We start from the raw sequence: 19,241 nt of genomic DNA on the forward strand, positions 1-19,241 counted from the left end.
ATACGATCACAGTACTGCTCACAGTTCCCACTGTAAGAAAGAAAATGTACATCAAAATAAGACAACAGATATTTAATCACGGAACTTTATTTTTTTTAAAACAGGGGAAAAAAATCCACATTCTCAGGTATAGAGCTGGAGGAAAAAACAAGAAAAGTGGGAGAATGTGAGAAGCTATTTAATACAGCTGCTGTGAAGGGGCAGTGCTGGCACGTTATACACAACCACCACATTAGCAAAGCAGGTTTTTTTTACAGCGTCGGCAAAGGATTGACACAAATCTGCTTTGCTTTAGTCAAGATTTCCAGAGAGAGAGCCTATCAATGAGAGAGAGAGGGTGAAACGGGACTTCTTGCATTTCTTTTTTCCGTCTTAAATTCTTCTTGATTTCGGGCAGCAGCAATAGTTTGAGAAAGAAATCACTTTTAGATTAAAAAAAAAATAAGTGGTGTGGCTATAAATGGCACCCAAACGGCTTGAGAAAAAAAGGAAATAAAACTGAAAATTACATGGAGGAAGGGGCAGAAGGGCGGCCATCTTGTGAGAGGCTGGGACCTCGTCGACGGGAGTTCAAGAGACATCTGAAACAGAAGGATCAAATAATGGATGTGGTAGAGAACAAAACAGATGAAAATGGCATACTACAGCTGTGCTTTTGGACTTGTTTTTAACAATAAAACCAGAATCTATGCTTCCACTGAAGGATGCTCATTTACTTTCCTAACATAAAATGATAAGATGTGTGTGGTTCCTGGTAACACTTACAACTAGCAGGCCGGGCGCCATATCTTCGCATGATCTGGTCTTGTGTAAATTTCACAAAAGATTCATATTGTTCTAAAAGAGGAAGAGCAAGTTAGGGGGTTGGTTGAAACAGCAACACTGGTAATTCAAAACAACAGCTAGTGCACAGAAATCCTGAACAGCCTTGCTTCAGCTGAAGTTACACCATCTTTAACACGCTTTGTTAATTCCACGTCTCATCATTAAACCCACTTCATGCAGATTCACCATTATGGCATCTAAATGCATCTCCAAATTCAGCCTGAAGTGACCAAAAGAGGCCAGATATAACTGAGCAGGGAGTATCAGGGAGGTTATGTTGTGCAGACAGCTTGGTTGGTGAGGGAAGGGGATATTTGGCTCTCGGTGTATGCTTCATCGACTGTGGGAGCGCAAGAAGAGTTGGCAAACCCAGCTGTGGGAAATGCCAACAGGACTGGTCATTTTTAGAGAAACGGAGAACGAGCATGTTTTGTACCTGCAAGTTTTGTGTTGAGAATCTGTTCATACTCCTCCCGGATCTTCTCCTCGTGGTCTTTGAGGAGGCGTTCGCACAGGAAGCTCACCTGCCTCAGCGTAAACGAGGGCTGGTCCTTCCTCGAGGCACCTTTTGAGAACAGAACGCACAACGGTTTTTAAAATAGATCCACGCTCTCCTGTGACCCGTAACTCAACAGGTCACCAAGACCTCAACAACACCCCAACACAAACAGGAGCTTCAACAAGTACAACGTACAGCTTTGCTTCTGCCCACTAAATAACCGACTCTTAAAAACACACAACTCTTAAGATTTGAGTTGGATTTTAGAGTTTGAACGGATGAGAAAAGCAACCGCTTTACAGCACACGACCTGTCTTCCTGGTCTGTAATGTCCGAAAACAATTGGGGAAAGTTGAAGACGGAGTTCCCATTTAAAAGGGGTCGTTTCCTGTTTTGTTCTGAGTCACATATCGAAAACCCCGACTTCCCCAGTTGAACAGAACGCAGCAATATAGGCCCCATTTCCCCCCCCCGTCATCTCCTTCACATCGCAACTGGATCCGGTCTAAGCTATGTGGTTGACTCGCCCAGGCCTTGGAGTGTACCGTGACCCATTTGGACAGGGTAATTTATAAATCACAGGCCCGGACAGCATAATGAAGGTAAGGCTTGACAGAGGCCTCAGAGACCGGCCAGGTAACAACTAGTAATGGAGCTGGTGTGATCTATGGGAGGACCCTGTGCAACGCGTGACTAAATTAGTACTAGAAGCTAAAGGCTTTGGGCTTCCAGTACACCTCATTCTCTAAATGACCCAAATCAAAACCTCAAACAATGTGCAACAGATAAGTGAATTCGGTTAAAACAAACCCAAAACCCCAGGATATTCTGATATAGACAACCTAAAGAGAAACAATCATGTTTTTCAACATCCATCCATCCATTATCCGAGCCACTTATCCCAATCAGGGTTGCGGGGATGCTGGAGCCTACGTCACTGATGAACAACCCATGAATCACCACCACCTTTACATGGAATGCATTACAACTTTTCTTTTTTGGACCCCCCCCCCCTTTTCTCCCCAGTTGTACTTGGCCAATTACCCCACTCTTCCGAGCAGTCCCGGTCTCTGCTCCACCCCCTCTGCCGATCAGGGGGGGGGCTGCAGACTACCACATGCCTCCTTCCCATACATGTGGAGTCACCAGCTGCTTCTTTTCACCTGACAGTGAGGAGTTTCACCAGGGGGACGTAGTGTGTGGGAGGATCACGCTATTCCCCCCGGTTCCCCCTCCCCGAACAGGCGCCCCGACCAACCAGAGGAGGCGCTAGTGCAACGACCAGGACACATACCCACATCCGGATTCCCACCCGCAGACACGGCCAATTGTGTCTGTAGGGACACATGAGCAAGCCGGAGGTAACGCGGGGATTTGAACCAGCGCCACACCACCCGGACAGCCCTACATCAGTTTTTATTCGCCTTTTCTTATACAATGTAGCCTATTTCGATTGGGGATGAGCAAAAGCCAGTTTTTTTCCCCCATGTCGACTAGTCGGGGGTTGTCAGTGAATGATCGACTAGTCCGTCTCAAGGAAGCCTTGTAGACTAAGGCCTACTGGGACCCACTTGTTTACGATTATTATCCAGCGCTACACACATTCACGACAAAGAAATCCGTGTATAAAATTTGCTGTATCATTAATCCATACTTTATTTGCATCATGGCAAGTACCCCACTGCTTACTAACAAGTACCCCACTGCTTACTAACAAGTACTCCACTGCTTACTAACAAGTACTCCACTGCATACTAACAAGTACCCCACTGCTTACTAACAAGTACCCCACTGCTTACTAACAAGTACCCCACTGCTTACTAACAAGTACCCTACTGCTTACTAACAAGTACCCCACTGCTTACTAACAAGTACCCCACTGCTTACTAACAAGTACTTCACTGCTTACTAACAAGTACTTCACTGCTTACTAACAAGTACCCCACTGCTTACTAACAAGTACCCCACTGCTTACTAACAAGTACTCTACTGCTTACTAACAAGTACCCCACTGCTTACTAACAAGTACTCTACTGCTTACTAACAAGTACTCTACTGCTTACTAACAAGTACCCCACTGCTTACTAACAAGTACTTCACTGCTTACTAACAAGTACTCCACTGCTTACTAACAAGTACTCTACTGCTTACTAACAAGTACTCCATTACTAAAAGGTACCCCACTGCTTACTAACAAGTACCCCACTGCTTACTAACAAGTACCCCACTGCTTACCAACAAGTACCCCACTGCTTACCAACAAGTACCCCACTGCTTACCAACAAGTACCCTACTGCTTACTAACAAGTACTCCATTACTAAAAGGTACCCCACTCCTTACTAACAAGTACTCCACTGCTTACTAACAAGTACCCCACTGCTTACTAACAAGTACTCCACTGCTTACTAACAAGTACCCCACTCCTTACTAACAAGTACCCCACTGCTTACTAACAAGTACCCCACTGCTTACTAACAAGTACCCACCCCACTGCTTACTAACAAGTACCCACCCCACTGCTTACTAACAAGTACTCCACTGCCTACTAACAAGTACCCCACTGCTTACTAACAAGTACCCCACTGCTTACTAACAAGTACTCTACTGCTTACTAACAAGTACCCCACTGCTTACTAACAAGTACTTTACTGCTTACTAACAAGTACCCCACTGCTTACTAACAAGTACCCCACTGCTTACTAACAAGTACTCCATTACTAAAAGGTACCCCACTCCTTACTAACAAGTACTCCACTGCTTACTAACAAGTACTTTACTGCTTACTAACAAGTACTCTACTGCTTACCAACAAGTACTCTACTGCTTACTAACAAGTACCCCACTGCTTACTAACAAGTACTCCACTGCTTACCAACAAGTACCCCACTGCTTACCAACAAGTACTCTACTGCTTACTAACAAGTACCCCACTGCTTACTAACAAGTACCCCACTGCTTACTAACAAGTACTCCACTGCTTACTAACAAGTACTCCACTGCTTACTAACAAGTACCCCACTCCTTACTAACAAGTACCCCACTGCTTACTAACAAGTACCCCACTGCTTACTAACAAGTACCCACCCCACTGCTTACTAACAAGTACCCACCCCACTGCTTACTAACAAGTACCCACCCCACTGCCTACTAACAAGTACCCCACTGCTTACTAACAAGTACTCTACTGCTTACTAACAAGTACCCCACTGCTTACTAACAAGTACTTTACTGCTTACTAACAAGTACTCTACTGCTTACTAACAAGTACCCCACTGCTTACTAACAAGTACCCCACTGCTTACTAACAAGTACTCCATTACTAAAAGGTACCCCACTCCTTACTAACAAGTACTCCACTGCTTACTAACAAGTACTTTACTGCTTACTAACAAGTACTCTACTGCTTACTAACAAGTACCCCACTGCTTACTAACAAGTACCCCACTGCTTACTAACAAGTACTCCATTACTAAAAGGTACCCCACTCCTTACTAACAAGTACTCCACTGCTTACTAACAAGTACTTTACTGCTTACTAACAAGTACTCTACTGCTTACTAACAAGTACCCCACTGCTTACTAACAAGTACCCCACTGCTTACTAACAAGTACTCCATTACTAAAAGGTACCCCACTCCTTACTAACAAGTACTCCACTCCTTACTAACAAGTACCCCACTTCTTACTAACAAGTACTCCACTTCTTACTAACAAGTACCCCACTTCTTACTAACAAGTACTCCACTTCTTACTAACAAGTACTCCACTCCTTACTAACAAGTACCCCACTTCTTACTAACAAGTACTCCACTTCTTACTAACAAGTACCCCACTTCTTACTAACAAGTACCCCACTTCTTACTAACAAGTACTCCACTGCTTACTAAAAAGTACTCCACTGCTTACTAAAAAGTACTCCACTGCTTACTAACAAGTACTCCACTCCTTACTAACAAGTACCCCACTTCTTACTAACAAGTACTCCACTGCTTACTAAAAAGTACTCCACTGCTTACTAACAAGTACTCCACTGCTTACTAACAACCACTTCCCCTTCCAAAAAATGGATTTCTAGTGCAGCTGCTACTGTTCTTCAGATAGATAAATCTTGCAAGAGCTCGAAAACTCTCGACTTGAACCAACTATTCAAAATATGTCCACTTCTGTAAGCATCCAACTTGTCTTGTTGGCGGCCCACAGGTTTGCGGGTGGTGGTGGCTTGCACCCTCTCTAAAGCAAACAAAACCCCCACTTTATTTGGAGGTAAAGTAGATTTAAAATCAAAGAATAGAGCGTCATCCTTACACAGGGATTAAAGCAACAAAATAAAAACTGACTGAAAATGTTTTTTCAGCCCAGCTCATTCATATTCAGTGCATACATTTTTACTTTATCTCATTATAACAGCAAACAAAACACATTTTCTATTTTACGTGAGCCTCTTACCACTTAACAGAGAGACGGAAAAAAAAAACTAAAAAATGGCAGGCGCAGTGGTGGTGGCGGGGGGGGGGTGTTGTTTGGTCGAGGCGTTTGGACATGGTGCATTGTGAAAACATGCATTTTTCACACCATTCTGGACCCTTATCATGACAATATTTATAACAACAGGTTGTTGTTTTTCACAGTACACTCAGACATGAGCAAGAAGGAAAGTGAAACTCGGTGATGAGTTAAGATCGACTTCGAGCTGAAGTCATCCTGGAATATGTCATGAGACGCTCTCTCATTATTCATACATACTGTTTATTTTGGACCCATCTACCCCCCCTTTCCCTCCCCGAGCCATCCCGATCGCTGCTCCACCCCCTCTGCTGATCCGGGGAGGGCTGCAGACTACCACATACCTCCTCCCATACATGTGGAGTCACCAGCCGCTTCTTTTCACCTGACAGTGAGGAGTTTCACCAGGGGGACGTAGCGCGTGGGAGGATCACGCTACGCTATCGCCCCCCCCCCCAGTTCCCCCTCCCCTCCAAACAGGCGCCACGACCAACCAGAGGAGGTGCTAGTGCAGCGACCAGGACACATACCCACATCCGGCTTCCCACCCGCAGACACGGCCAATAGTGTCTGTAGAGATGCCCAACGAAGCCGGAGGTAGCACGGGGATTTGAACCGGCGATCCCCGTGTTGGTAGGCAACGGAATAGACCGCTACGGTACCCAGACACCCCCTAGTTTGGACTCATGGTAAATAGATTATTTTATTATATGGTCTTTTTGTGCTGTATTTTCATCTTTATTTGCTTCCTTATAGTCTATATAATATCTTATAGTCTATACAATATCTTAGAGTCTATATAATATATTATAGTCTATATAATATCTTACAGTCTATACAATATCTTACAGTCTATACAATATCTTACAGTCTATATAATATATTATAGTCTATATAATATCTGTATACATTTGTTTAATCTTAAATTTCAGGAAAAAAAACGTCATCTTTTATTAGGGCCAATACGGTACCCTTTCTCTCCAGGGCGGTAGAGAACTCTCAGCAGTTTCTTCCGTTCATTCGACTTAGGCCAGGGTTGGGTACTGTTCACATTTGAACTGGGTCGTCGTGAGGAGTGCGGGGAGGTGTGTCGAGGGTGTCTGGCCGGGAGAGCTGGCGCTGGATCGGCTGCGAGAGCTTGGTGTGCTTCGTCCAGTGGAACCAGGGACCACGGCCCTGCCTGCAGCTGTGCCCGAGGAGGAAACGCCGAGGGCGGTCTGACAAGACGCGGAAGCGGGGCAGGCTAAGCTAACTGCTAGCCCATGCAGACCGGCGATTCCAACAGTCATCCTGGCTGGCGTTCGTTCCCTTGGACAGTGATGTTTTGTTTAGTTTGGATATATGTGTTAGTTTGGATATGTGTGTTGTACTGCTGTGGGCTGGGGGAAGCGGCATTCATGAAGTGAAATGACAAAGTGTTCCTGATTCCTGATACCAGGACCCAACGGTACCTTTTTTGGTACTTGACTCTCTTTGTAATAACAAAAATGTAATTTTGGTTGTAAAAAAAAAAAAAAGCCCTAACTACTTATCTGTCTAGAACATTCTGTTATTTAGAACATTTTGTTGTAATACACCACACAAAATGAAACCCCTCCCTATCTCTCAAACCCGTCCCTACAACCTCCAGCCTGCCACAGTCACCAGGGCAAAGCGTGAGGATGCTATCGTGTGTCTCGGAGGACGCACGTGTGATAGCCTGATCTAGTCAATGTAGCAGCGAGGTTAGTTACTGCAGTGGGGCTGGGGAAAAAGGGGGGGGGGGTAGTAGATTAAAAAAGACAAATAAACTATTTCCAGCTCGCCATTGCCCTGACTGTTGGATTTAAACACACTCACTCACCCAGATGTGCACTTGCAGCAAGTGGTAAACGAGGAGGTACTTTTCAAAAGGCTCATAAGGAATTTTATCAATATTTATTTTATATTTATACAACACAACCTGCTCTCAAGTTACCGGCATTTGGCACTGACAGATCTAACATGAGCAGGCTCTCGGTAGCACTGACATAATTCTGTCGGTACCCTTAAAAGAATCAGCTTGGAGAGTCAACTGATTGGTCAGGTACAATTGGGGAGAAAAACGGGGGGTCTCAAAAAAAAAAATGCTTAGGTGCTACACCGAAGTCCTATAAAGAAAACCTTGCATTAATCTCATACATGGCCTCTCTGGAATCCAGTTGACGAAAATCCACCATAGCAACGGAGAATTTTAATCCCTGCCTACGTCATATACTGTATGCAGAGATAATATTCAAAACTGTGATTGTCCCTTTACCATTAAACCAAGGTCAATTTGTCCACATAAGATGCTAAAGGTGTATCAGTGGACTTTCAGTCCTACCTGGTGGGGAGCTGGGGGCTGCAAGGGAGGAGCTGGGACTGGGGGCCTCACTCTGGTTGAAGGCCCCCTCCAGCTGCCGCCGCCTCTGGATCCGGCTGTACTCCTGGCGGAGGTTCTGGAAGATCTGCTCTGTAGAGACGTGGACACCCACAGGAACAACAAAGTCAAACCCATGCCAAGGAACAAGGGACACACACAGACACACAATCACAGTGAAGCCGAATGGCACTGGTCTAAACTGGGCACCAGTTGCTAGGTGGAAAAATGCCCTAAATATCAAATACAATAATCACTTTTGCTGCCTATCTCTTATTTAACAAGGATTGTACATAATTTTCTGCTATCAATAATTTTTATTACTTTATTGATCCCCATGGGGAAATTCTTCCTCTGCATTTAACCCATCCTAGCTGTGTAGCTAGAAGAAGTGGGCAGCACCTGGGGATCAACTCCAGTTGGTCTTGCCATGCCTCGGTCAGGGGCACAGACAGGAGTATTAACCCTAACATGCATGTCTTTTTGATGGTGGGGGAAACTGGAGCACCCGGAGAAAATCCACCACAGACACGGGGAGAACATGCAAACTCCACACAGAAAGGACCTGGAATGACCCCCCCCCCCCCCCCCAAGATTGGACAACTCGAGGTGACAGCGCTAACTACTGCGCCACCGTGCCGCTAATATATATATATATATATATATATATATATATATATATATATATGTGTGTGTGTGTGTGTGTGCACGCGCACGACCATCCCCATGGATTATGCACTGTGGCGACCCCTAACGGGAACAGCCGAAAGTAGTAGTAGATATGTGCCCCCATCCCCACCCAATGACTGCTGGGATAGGCTCCACCATCCCAGCGACCGAGCAGGATAAGCGGTTTGGATAATGGATGGATGGATATATATATATATAGTATAACCCAGTGAGTCAAGTAAATTCTTTATGAGACAGTACCAGCCTGTTTCATGCCATATGCTGATGATTGCTTATGGCATGAAAAAGGCTTGTACTCTTCTCATAAAGAATTTACTTGACTCACTGGATTTTATTAAAATGTATATCTATATATTTTACACACACACATATATATACATACACATATATGTGTGTGTGTGTGTGTGTGTGTGTGTGTATATATATATATTTAAGGCTTGCTGAATTAGTGTCAGATATACCTGAATTACTCCTCATTTACAGCTATATTTTACATACATCTATATTTTATATATAGCTATATTTTGGGCTGCATTTATGCTTTATTTTGACTGTTGACTTTGTTGACATTTTGTTGACAAACGAGCACGATCTACTTCGTGCTATTTTTGTGCAGCAACATCTCCTTGCATATGCAAAACTACCCTGTTTAAGGATCTACCTATGATTCCCCACATTGAACTGTCTGGTAATGCACAATATAAAACCAAAACTAGTTATATTCCCTTAATAATTTCAGACTGCGTTTTATGAGACATTTTAGGTAATAATTTTTTATCATTCATTTAGAGTAGAGAACAATGTATCGCAATACGACAATATCCTAATCTCATCCCGATACAATAGCTTTGAAAGCAGATAAACCATAATATCGAGTTATTACACAGTCCCACTTCATTATACGTACTGGGTGCTGTGTCAAAGCATCACTGAATTATTGTTGATGTATTTTACTAACAAAACTGACTGGGTGGACGCATTGTTCTTGACTACATCGGACAGAAACCATCCATCCATTCATTATCCAAACCGCTTATCCTGCTCTCAGGGTTGCGGGGATGCTGAAGCCTATCCCAGCTGTCATTGGGCGCAAGGCGGGGAGACACCCTGGACAGGCTGCCCGGCCATCTCTCACTCACTCGCTCACTCACTCACACACACACAGCTAGGGACAATTTAGTACGGCCAATTCACCTGACCTACATGTGTTTGGACTGTGGGAGGGAATCGGAGCCCCCAGAGGAAACCCACACAGACACGGGGAGAACATGCAAACTCCACACAGAGGACAACCCAGGACGTCCCCCAAGGTTGGACTACCCCGGGGCTCGAACCCAGGACCTTCTTGCTGTGAGGCAACCACGCTAACCACTGCGCCACCGTGCCGCCCCAGACAGAAACTAGGAATGCACCATTATGAAGTCTTAGCCAATACTGACGCCATTATAAAACATGTTTATTGATATTGACATCAACAGTCCTTCTCCACCCATTTCTTTAAAAGGTGACACCATTACATATCAGCTGAATGCATTTTGCTTTGTATCTATGCTTTGTAAATGCAAAGCAGAGAGCATTCATCTAGGACAGTGCTGCTGATGTCCAGCTTCATTCATTCTCAGCATCAACACATGACGTGACACAAACCAAGCAGGACTCAGCTGGAGGAGCCACAAACACACAACTTCATTTCACAGCAAAGACAGACCAAGACGTGCGGGGTCATTAAACTGAAAATACCTCTGAGCCGAGTTCGTTCCGGGTGTTATGCAAATATCTTTAACGTAGTTTCACTCTGGAGAACAAGTTCTGGCAAGTTAAAGTAAGATGGAGTCGTTTAGACGCTTTGTAATTAGTCTGATCCAGAAAGATAGAAGCCCAGCCAACTGGAGATCAAGGGGAGCAGCGTCACCGCTTCTACCAGAAAGTATCCCACACTGAACGTGGACCGTCAGGAAGCTGTAATCATGCAATATAATCTAGAGATATTACAGGTTTCTTGAACGTAACCCACAGCTATGCAAACTTCCTGTGTGCGGTGCTCGACTAGCACAGGTTCAAAACAAGCATGTGCTGACAAGATGTAGGGCTTTAAAAGGTTAGGCAAGACTGATATCAGGTGAAAAAGAAAATCAAAATGCCTCGGAGCTGACGCACATAATATGCATGAACAAGGACACGGGGTTATAAATGTGAAGCGCCGCCGTTATTAAACGAGTCCAGGTAAGTAAGGTCTTGTCTTCAGTGGATTTGGACCATGTGCCTACCTGAGACCCATAGAAAGGGGCTTCCTATAGTTTTCATATCTTTTCTCCGGAAAAGCCGCATCTTGAGGATTCTTGACCCAGTGAATGGACCCGTCCTCTTCTTTGAGTTTAGCACCAGGAACATTCCACTTCTTTCAAAAGCAGGGTATATGAAAGAATGACTCAGTGAGCTAGCTCATTTCCTCATCTTTGATTGCCTCACGTAAAAAAACAAAAAAATCCTTTCAGTTAACATGCTTTTTGATCCTGTGACTGTTTCCTCTGAAGCACCAAATAAAATATGCCACCATGTTCTGCTACAATTGATTAAAAAGGCTCAAATCCCAGGTTGAGATACAAAATGTTGGACTTTAGTAGATAGCAGTAGACCCATGTTGTGTTTCATAGTCTTAGGGGCTATTCGGCAATTATGTGGATGCCAGAGGCTTCTACAGAGGTAGACTGATTAGAGTGGATCGATCTTGGGAATATTGGACTACAGCATGGCGGAAGAGTGTGAAACCAAGCATTTCACTTCACCAGGGATCTCTCCCGAGAAAACAGGCCAGGCTGCATCCCTGCACAAACACCTTGTGATCGCTTCATAGCCGGTTCTTAAGCCCCAGCACACGTGGCTATGGTTATGAGGGATCATGGGAAACAGGCGTGTGGCTCCTGCATAGCAGTTGACCTCTGGTCATCTCAAAGCTTTCCTCCTTCTGGTCAGGATGAGCCTGAAAACTGTCCTGCTGTTCAGCGTCAAAACAACTTCAATATGGGCTACAGCTACCAAAACAGCCTGCGCCAAACACACACCCACACCCACGCACACACACAGGTTAAAGTTCAGGAATCTACTGGGGAAAACAACAGAAAACGGCATGGCCTCTTGCCAATCACCTGAACCCGTGTTGACAGATAGCCAAGTGCAAAAGAGGAACTTATCTTTTCTCCAGTCCTGTAGGGGGTGAGGGCCTTGTTTGAATGGCCCACCTCTATCTACAGAGCACTGCCTTGTTTATCTTGGGTGGAGAGAGCACAAGCAGCCCTGTCACTACTCCGGCCCCCTGCATCAACGGGCCTCTTTGAATGGCGAAGGAAGCAGAACCTTCTCCACAGAGCCCATTTTAAGAAATGAGCCACGATATGAAGCTGTGCATTATCACACTGGAGGCTTCAATGAGCACACAGAGCAAAGGGAGCGGTAGGGGGTAGGGAGGGGTAGCGGGCCGCTGAAGCCTTCCTGCATTGACAATACAGGACTCTAATCTGACAGGCTCTGTGTGTTTAGCTGCAGCAAAGCTTTTCACTCTTAATACAGCTTTGTCAGTTTGGGCTCAACGCCCCTTCCTATAGTGAAGGATGAGTTGGATTGGATTTCTTCCCCTCTACCACAAAGTTAATCCACGCATCTGAAATCAATTGGCCAAGATGCCACGCAAACTTTTACCAACCGTACAGAGAATCTATGCAATAGACATCAGCTTATTCAATGAGATCGTGGCTATAGTGACCCCTGCCGCACTCCACATGAAACTCACGTTTGGTCATTTCTGACTAGTAAATGAAATAATGTTGGACATTTCTCGTGAAACCCTGCTAGATGTGCTGAGTGATTTCAATTCAATGCTCCAAGGTAACTCTGACAGACGGGTGAAAACCCGCCCCTGCCGCCAGTCATTTCTTATTGCTGCCAACTACTAGAATTTCAATTGTGGGCATTGCCTGGCAACGATGACCCTTCCACAACCAGGCCAAGCAATCAATGTCAGAAACTTCCGGCTGTGAGGTTAAAGCCGCCAAGGGAGCCTCGGCTAAAAGGCTTTAGAGGCAGAGGCCAAAGCAAACCAGTGAATACGACAGGAGACTGGCCAAATGGATCGGACGTGGGGCTGAAGCAGGGTGGTTGAGAGAAAACAGTGGCTGACTCATTTTGTTTCACTCTACTGCTGAAGGCTAGCTGGGGGACCGAATGTGCTAAAACTAACAAGCGATAGCCTGTGATGTATTGTGGGTCAGCTCAAGCTGACATTGTGCAATAAGGAACTCTACAGTGGTTTTCACTGGTTGCAAAACAAATACAGAAATGGGAATTGGCTAGCGGCCTTCTCACCATTGAAATAAGTGTCGGAAGTATCTAAAAAGCAATTTGAGACAGGAGAAGTTGTTTCAACTGCGTTGCAACAACTTAGTTGACATCCGAGTCAACAAGAGACTAACAAATAAAAATACATTCAATATCAGCACAAGAAGTCAGGGGTAAACCATGTACGGCAATTCTTATTTACGCCAGGGCTACACTGAACACGTAACATATGCGGACCATTCGCGGAGCGGGTGTGCCGCAGAATGTCTCTTTTTACCCCTGCAGCGCACGTATGGCGTAGGATTGTGAGTCACAGGCAAAACAAGACAGTGAGTTTTCAGTTATCAAGGAGCTAAAGTTGGGTTAATAAGCTCTGATCGCTAATCTTTTATCATTTCCCTGTCATTCAGTGCGCTACTTCAATCTCTCTTATCAGCTATTATCTAAGGACGCAGGTGAGAGGTAAGAACAAACAATAACAGAAACTCTCAAAACCAAACTGCCAATGAGCTAGTCATTTCCTGTACACCGCTGATTCAATTAAAAAAAAAAATTAGACACTTGATGATAGTTCTGTGTAGAAGGGCATACCGTGCCTAAAAAATACGAATAGAAAACTGGCCTATTTTTACATTTGTAGAGTGGATCTCCGCGGTGCATACACACCACTTACGCACCGCTCTCACGCCTGGTGTAGCCAGTTTCATCGGTTATAGTGGAAGCGTCGTGTGGCAGCAGCCGCTCCACGAATAGTCCACATACATTATGTTAAATGTAGCCATGGGGTAAGGCTACAATTACTAAACCTCAGGTTCTGAGGGAAGGTGCTGGCCAGTGGATGAGGAAGTCAGCCACAATGATGATATATAGATCACATCAACTGATCAATTGGATATAGACTGGACTAATTATTCCTGAATTCATTACCCATGCACTTTCCTACCAACTCTGTTTGGTTAAGAGGGCTGATGGAGGTTAAAACCAGTCCTGCTGCACCGACAACATTATGCTCCAGGCAGTGACCCAAGCTCACCTGTCATCTGGAGGGGGTGAACTAGCTGAAGTACAAGACTTGACTGGTAGCATCACAATGGGTAATAGGGGGGTGAAATGGGTGAGCCCATTGGGATTATGAAATAGTTACGGTCAAATGGCTGTAGTTGGTGACCTGCATAGCCACAGAGCAGCAACGTCTTCGCCAAAGATCAAACCTGACTGACTGGAAAGCATGTGTGGGTAGGTGGGACGGATAATGACAGCTGACCTTTTAACAAAACAAAAAACCGCTCTCACTGGGCAAACCCCAGCAGAAAGGCAGGCGTGCAGCACAGGTCCCATGAGGGGCCTCTCTCTTGGTGAAGGTGAGCATAATACCTGGCATCAAGACCTCATGTCAGCAGCACATGCACGCATGCTTGGACACCCACCCCTGCATTCCTTTATACTCTGCAGCTGCTGTGCTGTAATTCAACAAGTCGGGCAGACACTGAGGAAAATGAGAGTGCATTAGAAACCTAGCAGTTGCTTAGCACGAAATAAATCACAATGCAATGAAGACAGTTATGGCATCAACTTATATTATTACAGACAAATCTTTACACTAATCAACCATGTCCCTACACTCCGAACACTCCAATTCAGAATAAACAGACACTGAAGCGATGCCCATTGTTCAAATTGCATTAGTAATTACAGGATATCAAAAAATCTGGGTTTTAGAAAATTCCAACAAGGCACTAATTAAATACATGTCAAAAAACAAACAAAACAAAATAACATCCAAGCTTTAAAAATTTATGAATTTAGGTTTGTGATGAAAATGACAAAACTAACAGCTATTAATTTCATCAAAAGCTCAAGAAATAAATGCATTTCACAGGAAGCCAGCTGTGACGACACTGCTTTCTCAACCTGGCTGTCACACAAACCCTGCAGCTGTTGACACTTGCATATATAAAGACTGCCGCCACCTAGGGTTCCTTGCTTTTGTGTATGCACCAAGTGTCACACCCTCAGCATCATCTTGCAGCGATGTGGACTCCCTGATATCCATGCACATACAAACACTCAATGTAAAGGAAGGAGCAACGCTACGAATTGTACATCGTCTTAACAACTAATATCATACAGATCGGGGTTGTATGAGCAAGAACAAGCTTGGATGCTGTTCAATCATGGCTCATCTTTAACCCGTATTTGCATCAGATATTGTTGCTCTAATAAACTATATTAAAAGGTAATCTACCGTCCAACCGTTTCTAAATTTCCTTTTAACCAACCCAGAGGACAACAAAGGGTAATGCTAGGCACTCACAGTGATAACTGCAATCCCCTTCCCACAGGTGGACGAGTGGCATTACAAATACCTGCTGAACTGCGTTAGTGTTTCGATGTCGTGCATCACTTATGAGAGGGATGTTGGTTGATAGTCACGCTGCAATTACTTGTCAGCTGCAAAAATGTTTAGTTAGTAGGGTGATGGAAAGCAGTCAATAATGTTAAGGGACCCAGACAATGACAGAATGAAGGAGGCTTAACTAGTTGAATAGAGGAGGCAAATACCTCAAGACACAGCCCTTGGGTAATGGGAGCACCCCTGAAACAAAAGACTTCTTGTAAAAGGGTTCCTTGTCAATGCAAACTAGTGGCCAGGGAGGCAGTAGTGCACTCTTATTAGATTACTGAGTCATTGAAATTCTTCACACAGTTACTTCATGGCAAGAGGGAAGCGGATACATTTCACTGCAACAGGAAATAGTGGGATTATTTGGACTAAGTGGAGCCTTGCTCCTTTTGATTTAGGTTCAGCAAAGGACAAAGGATTTTTAGCTACTGGCGTGCAAAAACTTCAATATTTTGAGGGTTAAATCTGAAGGTTAGCCCAAGTACTAGACTGGGACTAACGTTGTAATCCTTTCTTCTGCTTCTCAATGATGAAATGATTAAATAATTCTAAAGAGGGCTGTGAGTTCTCTTTTTTTTTTATTAGGATTCAAAATGCATACGAATTAGGCCTTGCTGCCATCAACCTGCCCAGTCCCAGAGATTGGCATATATAATATGTCTCCCTCGATTGCAGCGGAGATATCCAGGTAATTATCTTACCACCCCCTACCACACACATACACATCCATCCAGCACACACAGGGGAGTTATATTTTCAAGTGAATGGGAGGGAAGCGTACAGCCCTAAAGAAAAAGAACAATGCCTTCCAGGCCAAAGGAGGAAAAAAAATGGCACAGAGCGCCCCCCTACCCCCCACCCCTCCTTTTCTACCAGTAGACAGTTGAGGCACTCAATACAAGCAAGGTTACCCAGGCAGCTCCTAATTAGCAGCCTGCCATGTTGTGCCCATGGCTGCTGTGAAGCCATTTGGCTTTTCAGGAAACAGTGAACAGGTGAACGTCTTGGAGGGATTGCTACTGAGCCATTGTTTCCAAGCTATTGTACAAGTCATAACAAAACAGTACATTGTTTGATAAAACTAGTAATAACAAGAGTCCCAGGGCAACAAACACATATCAAAGATCAACTTGACGTTCTTCTTCTTCTCTTTTTGCCACTTCAACAATAAAAACTGAAGTGGCAAAAAAGACAAAAGACCAAGTTGCATTATGCCCAATGTCGAGAAATACATTGTTCATTAGATGATAGATGGAACTTGGTATCGCATAAACTCATCTGAAGTGAGATGACCAAATTACCAAGTTCAGGTTTTTATGCGATGTAAACATATTTTTCATAATGTGACATAGCATTTGCAACTGGCAGAATTTGACAGTATAATGTTAAAATATACTAGAATCAGTGCAAGTATAGCAGCATCTACTACTACTACTACTACTAGCATCATATTAGTGTTAACCTATTTGTAGTAATGTATTGGAATATTAACGTTTAGTTACATTATAATTCATTTAGATTAATAAATACAATTCATTAATATGACACATTCGCGTAATTTGTTAGCATGTTTTGTTAATCTGCTCCAAACCGGCTACCAAGCTGCGTGTGAAGTCCCCTCTGTAAAAATAGAAAAGCCATTCCATTCTGCTCTACTTAGAATTGTAACATGTGAGAATTCCTGATACAAATTCTTTGCAGCTATAAATAATTATTTCATACCAAATCAATTTAATGTTCCATGTCAATAACTTCGCGACGACGTCCATGTCGTCAGGTCGGCTTGACTAGCATGTAGCCTCCAACCCCCACTATTTTGAATCTCTCGGCTAGGCTAGCGTTAGTTTGGCTAAGCTAGCGTTAGTTTGGCTAGGCTAGCGTTATTCTGGCTAGGCTAGCGTTAGTTTGGCTAGGCTGGCGTTAGTTTGGCAAGGCTAGCGTTAGTTTGGCAAGGCTAGCGTTATTCTGGCTAGGCTAGCGTTAGTTTGGCTAGGCTAGCGTTATTCTGGCTAGGCTAACGTTATTTTGGCTAGGCTAACACTTAGCTTCCACCCCCCCCCCCGCCGATACTGAGTCTCCCAGGCTAGGTTAGCTATCCGCTCCGCTCCGCTCCACTCCACCCAAAAACCCCAACCCCCCCAACCCCGTGTCATCCACCCAAGAAACACACGTGAAGCGGTCCGGTCCCGGCCCGGCCCGGCCCGGCGGTCGTACCTGGAGTGAGCCGGTGTTCACCGCCGCTGGCCGGAGGGGGAGACGCCGCATGCGGCGGGCTGTCGATGATCTGCGGACGGAGGTTGCATCTCTGCGGGGACGGAGCGCTCGGGCTCCCCGGCAACGGGTTGCATCTCCTCCGCTTGGGAGACTGGGGGCTGAGGAGGGCCTCGAACTCCATCGACCGTTTTAACGTCGCGCCGCAAGCCATGTTTGGTCGGACAGAAGCGTCAGATATGTGGAGGTATAAAGAGGTGGAGGACAGGCGGGGGAAGACACGTCCCTCGGAGCGGGCGGAGCGGGGGGGAGGTGCACGCCGGATGCGCCTGGCAACGAGCTGTTCTGGGACTCCGTCAGGCTTTTCTCCCCAACAACGGATCCTCAGCCCCGAGCCGAGCCCTGCCTGCCTGCCTGCCTGCCTGCCGAAGCCGCGCTACGTCACAATGGCAGACCCTACCATTCGGACGAGAGGGGGGGGGGTTTCCACATATGTACAACTAACCGCTTTGCATATTTCCAGCCGCTCTGAACCGACGTGAAACTAAAGTGAGATGTGGCGGCGCGGCGCCGCGTTTATTCGCCCCGACGTCGGATTCGCTGCTTTAATCCCCGTCTCGCCTGCCGCCTCGCCGCGTCTCGACCCCTTGGCCGGCAGCGGAACGTCCCGGCCGGACTCGAGCGGAGGGCTCGCGAGCCTCGCGTGATTAGTCAGGTGGATCAGGTGAACGACGGGGGGTCGTCAGGAGTTGCGGGTCGACAAACTCGGGCCCAGAACTGCGCCGGGTTCGGAACAACGAGTCTAGCGTCCTCTGGTCGACCCGAACGGGATGTTTGCCACTAAGAATGTCTCGTCACTGAATACGCAGACGTTGTGCTGCCGTCACGTGTGGTCCCGCTAAATCAGTGGCCTGACAAGAAACCAGCGGCGACACAGAAACGGTACAGATGTGCAGATGTGCACGACTGTTCTGCGGTGGGAGGCCGCACAATGACGTCATCAGAGAGCCCAGATAAGGCTCGCTCGTGTTGCAGGGGAGGTTATGGTGTGTCCCCACTGTGATATGAGCCGTCCAATATGTACCCCTTCTACAGGGGAGGGTATGGTGTGTCCCCACTGTGATATGAGCCGTCCAACATGTACCCCTATACAGGGGAGGGTATGGTGTGTCCTCACTGTGATATGAGCCGTCCAATATGTACCCCTATACAGGGGAGGGTATGGTGTGTCCCCACTGTGATATGAGCCGTCCAACATGTACCCCTATACAGGGGAGGGTATGGTGTGTCCCCACAGTGATATGAGCCGTCCAATATGTACCCCTTCTACAGGGGAGGGTATGGTGTGTCCCCACTGTGATATGAGCCGTCCAATATGTACCCCTTCTACAGGGGA

The 19,241-nt window shown here is 45.6% G+C and overlaps 1 protein-coding gene across 1 annotated transcript; it reads right to left on the bottom strand.

The window, feature by feature from the left end:
* Positions 1-71: 71 nt before the first annotated feature.
* On the bottom strand, positions 72-18,742 carry akirin1 (akirin 1). Its single transcript, XM_056285746.1, has 5 exons — positions 17,849-18,742; positions 8,173-8,301; positions 1,262-1,390; positions 766-837; positions 72-581 (listed from the first exon to the last, which is right to left on the bottom strand). Exons 1-5 carry the CDS (start codon positions 18,057-18,059, stop codon positions 571-573), a joined length of 552 nt encoding a protein of 183 aa, XP_056141721.1. The 5' UTR covers positions 18,060-18,742; the 3' UTR covers positions 72-570.
* Positions 18,743-19,241: the final 499 nt, after the last annotated feature.

This window comes from Lampris incognitus, chromosome 9, assembly GCF_029633865.1.
Source record: "Lampris incognitus isolate fLamInc1 chromosome 9, fLamInc1.hap2, whole genome shotgun sequence".
NCBI classification, from domain to species: Eukaryota; Metazoa; Chordata; class Actinopteri; order Lampriformes; family Lampridae; genus Lampris; species Lampris incognitus.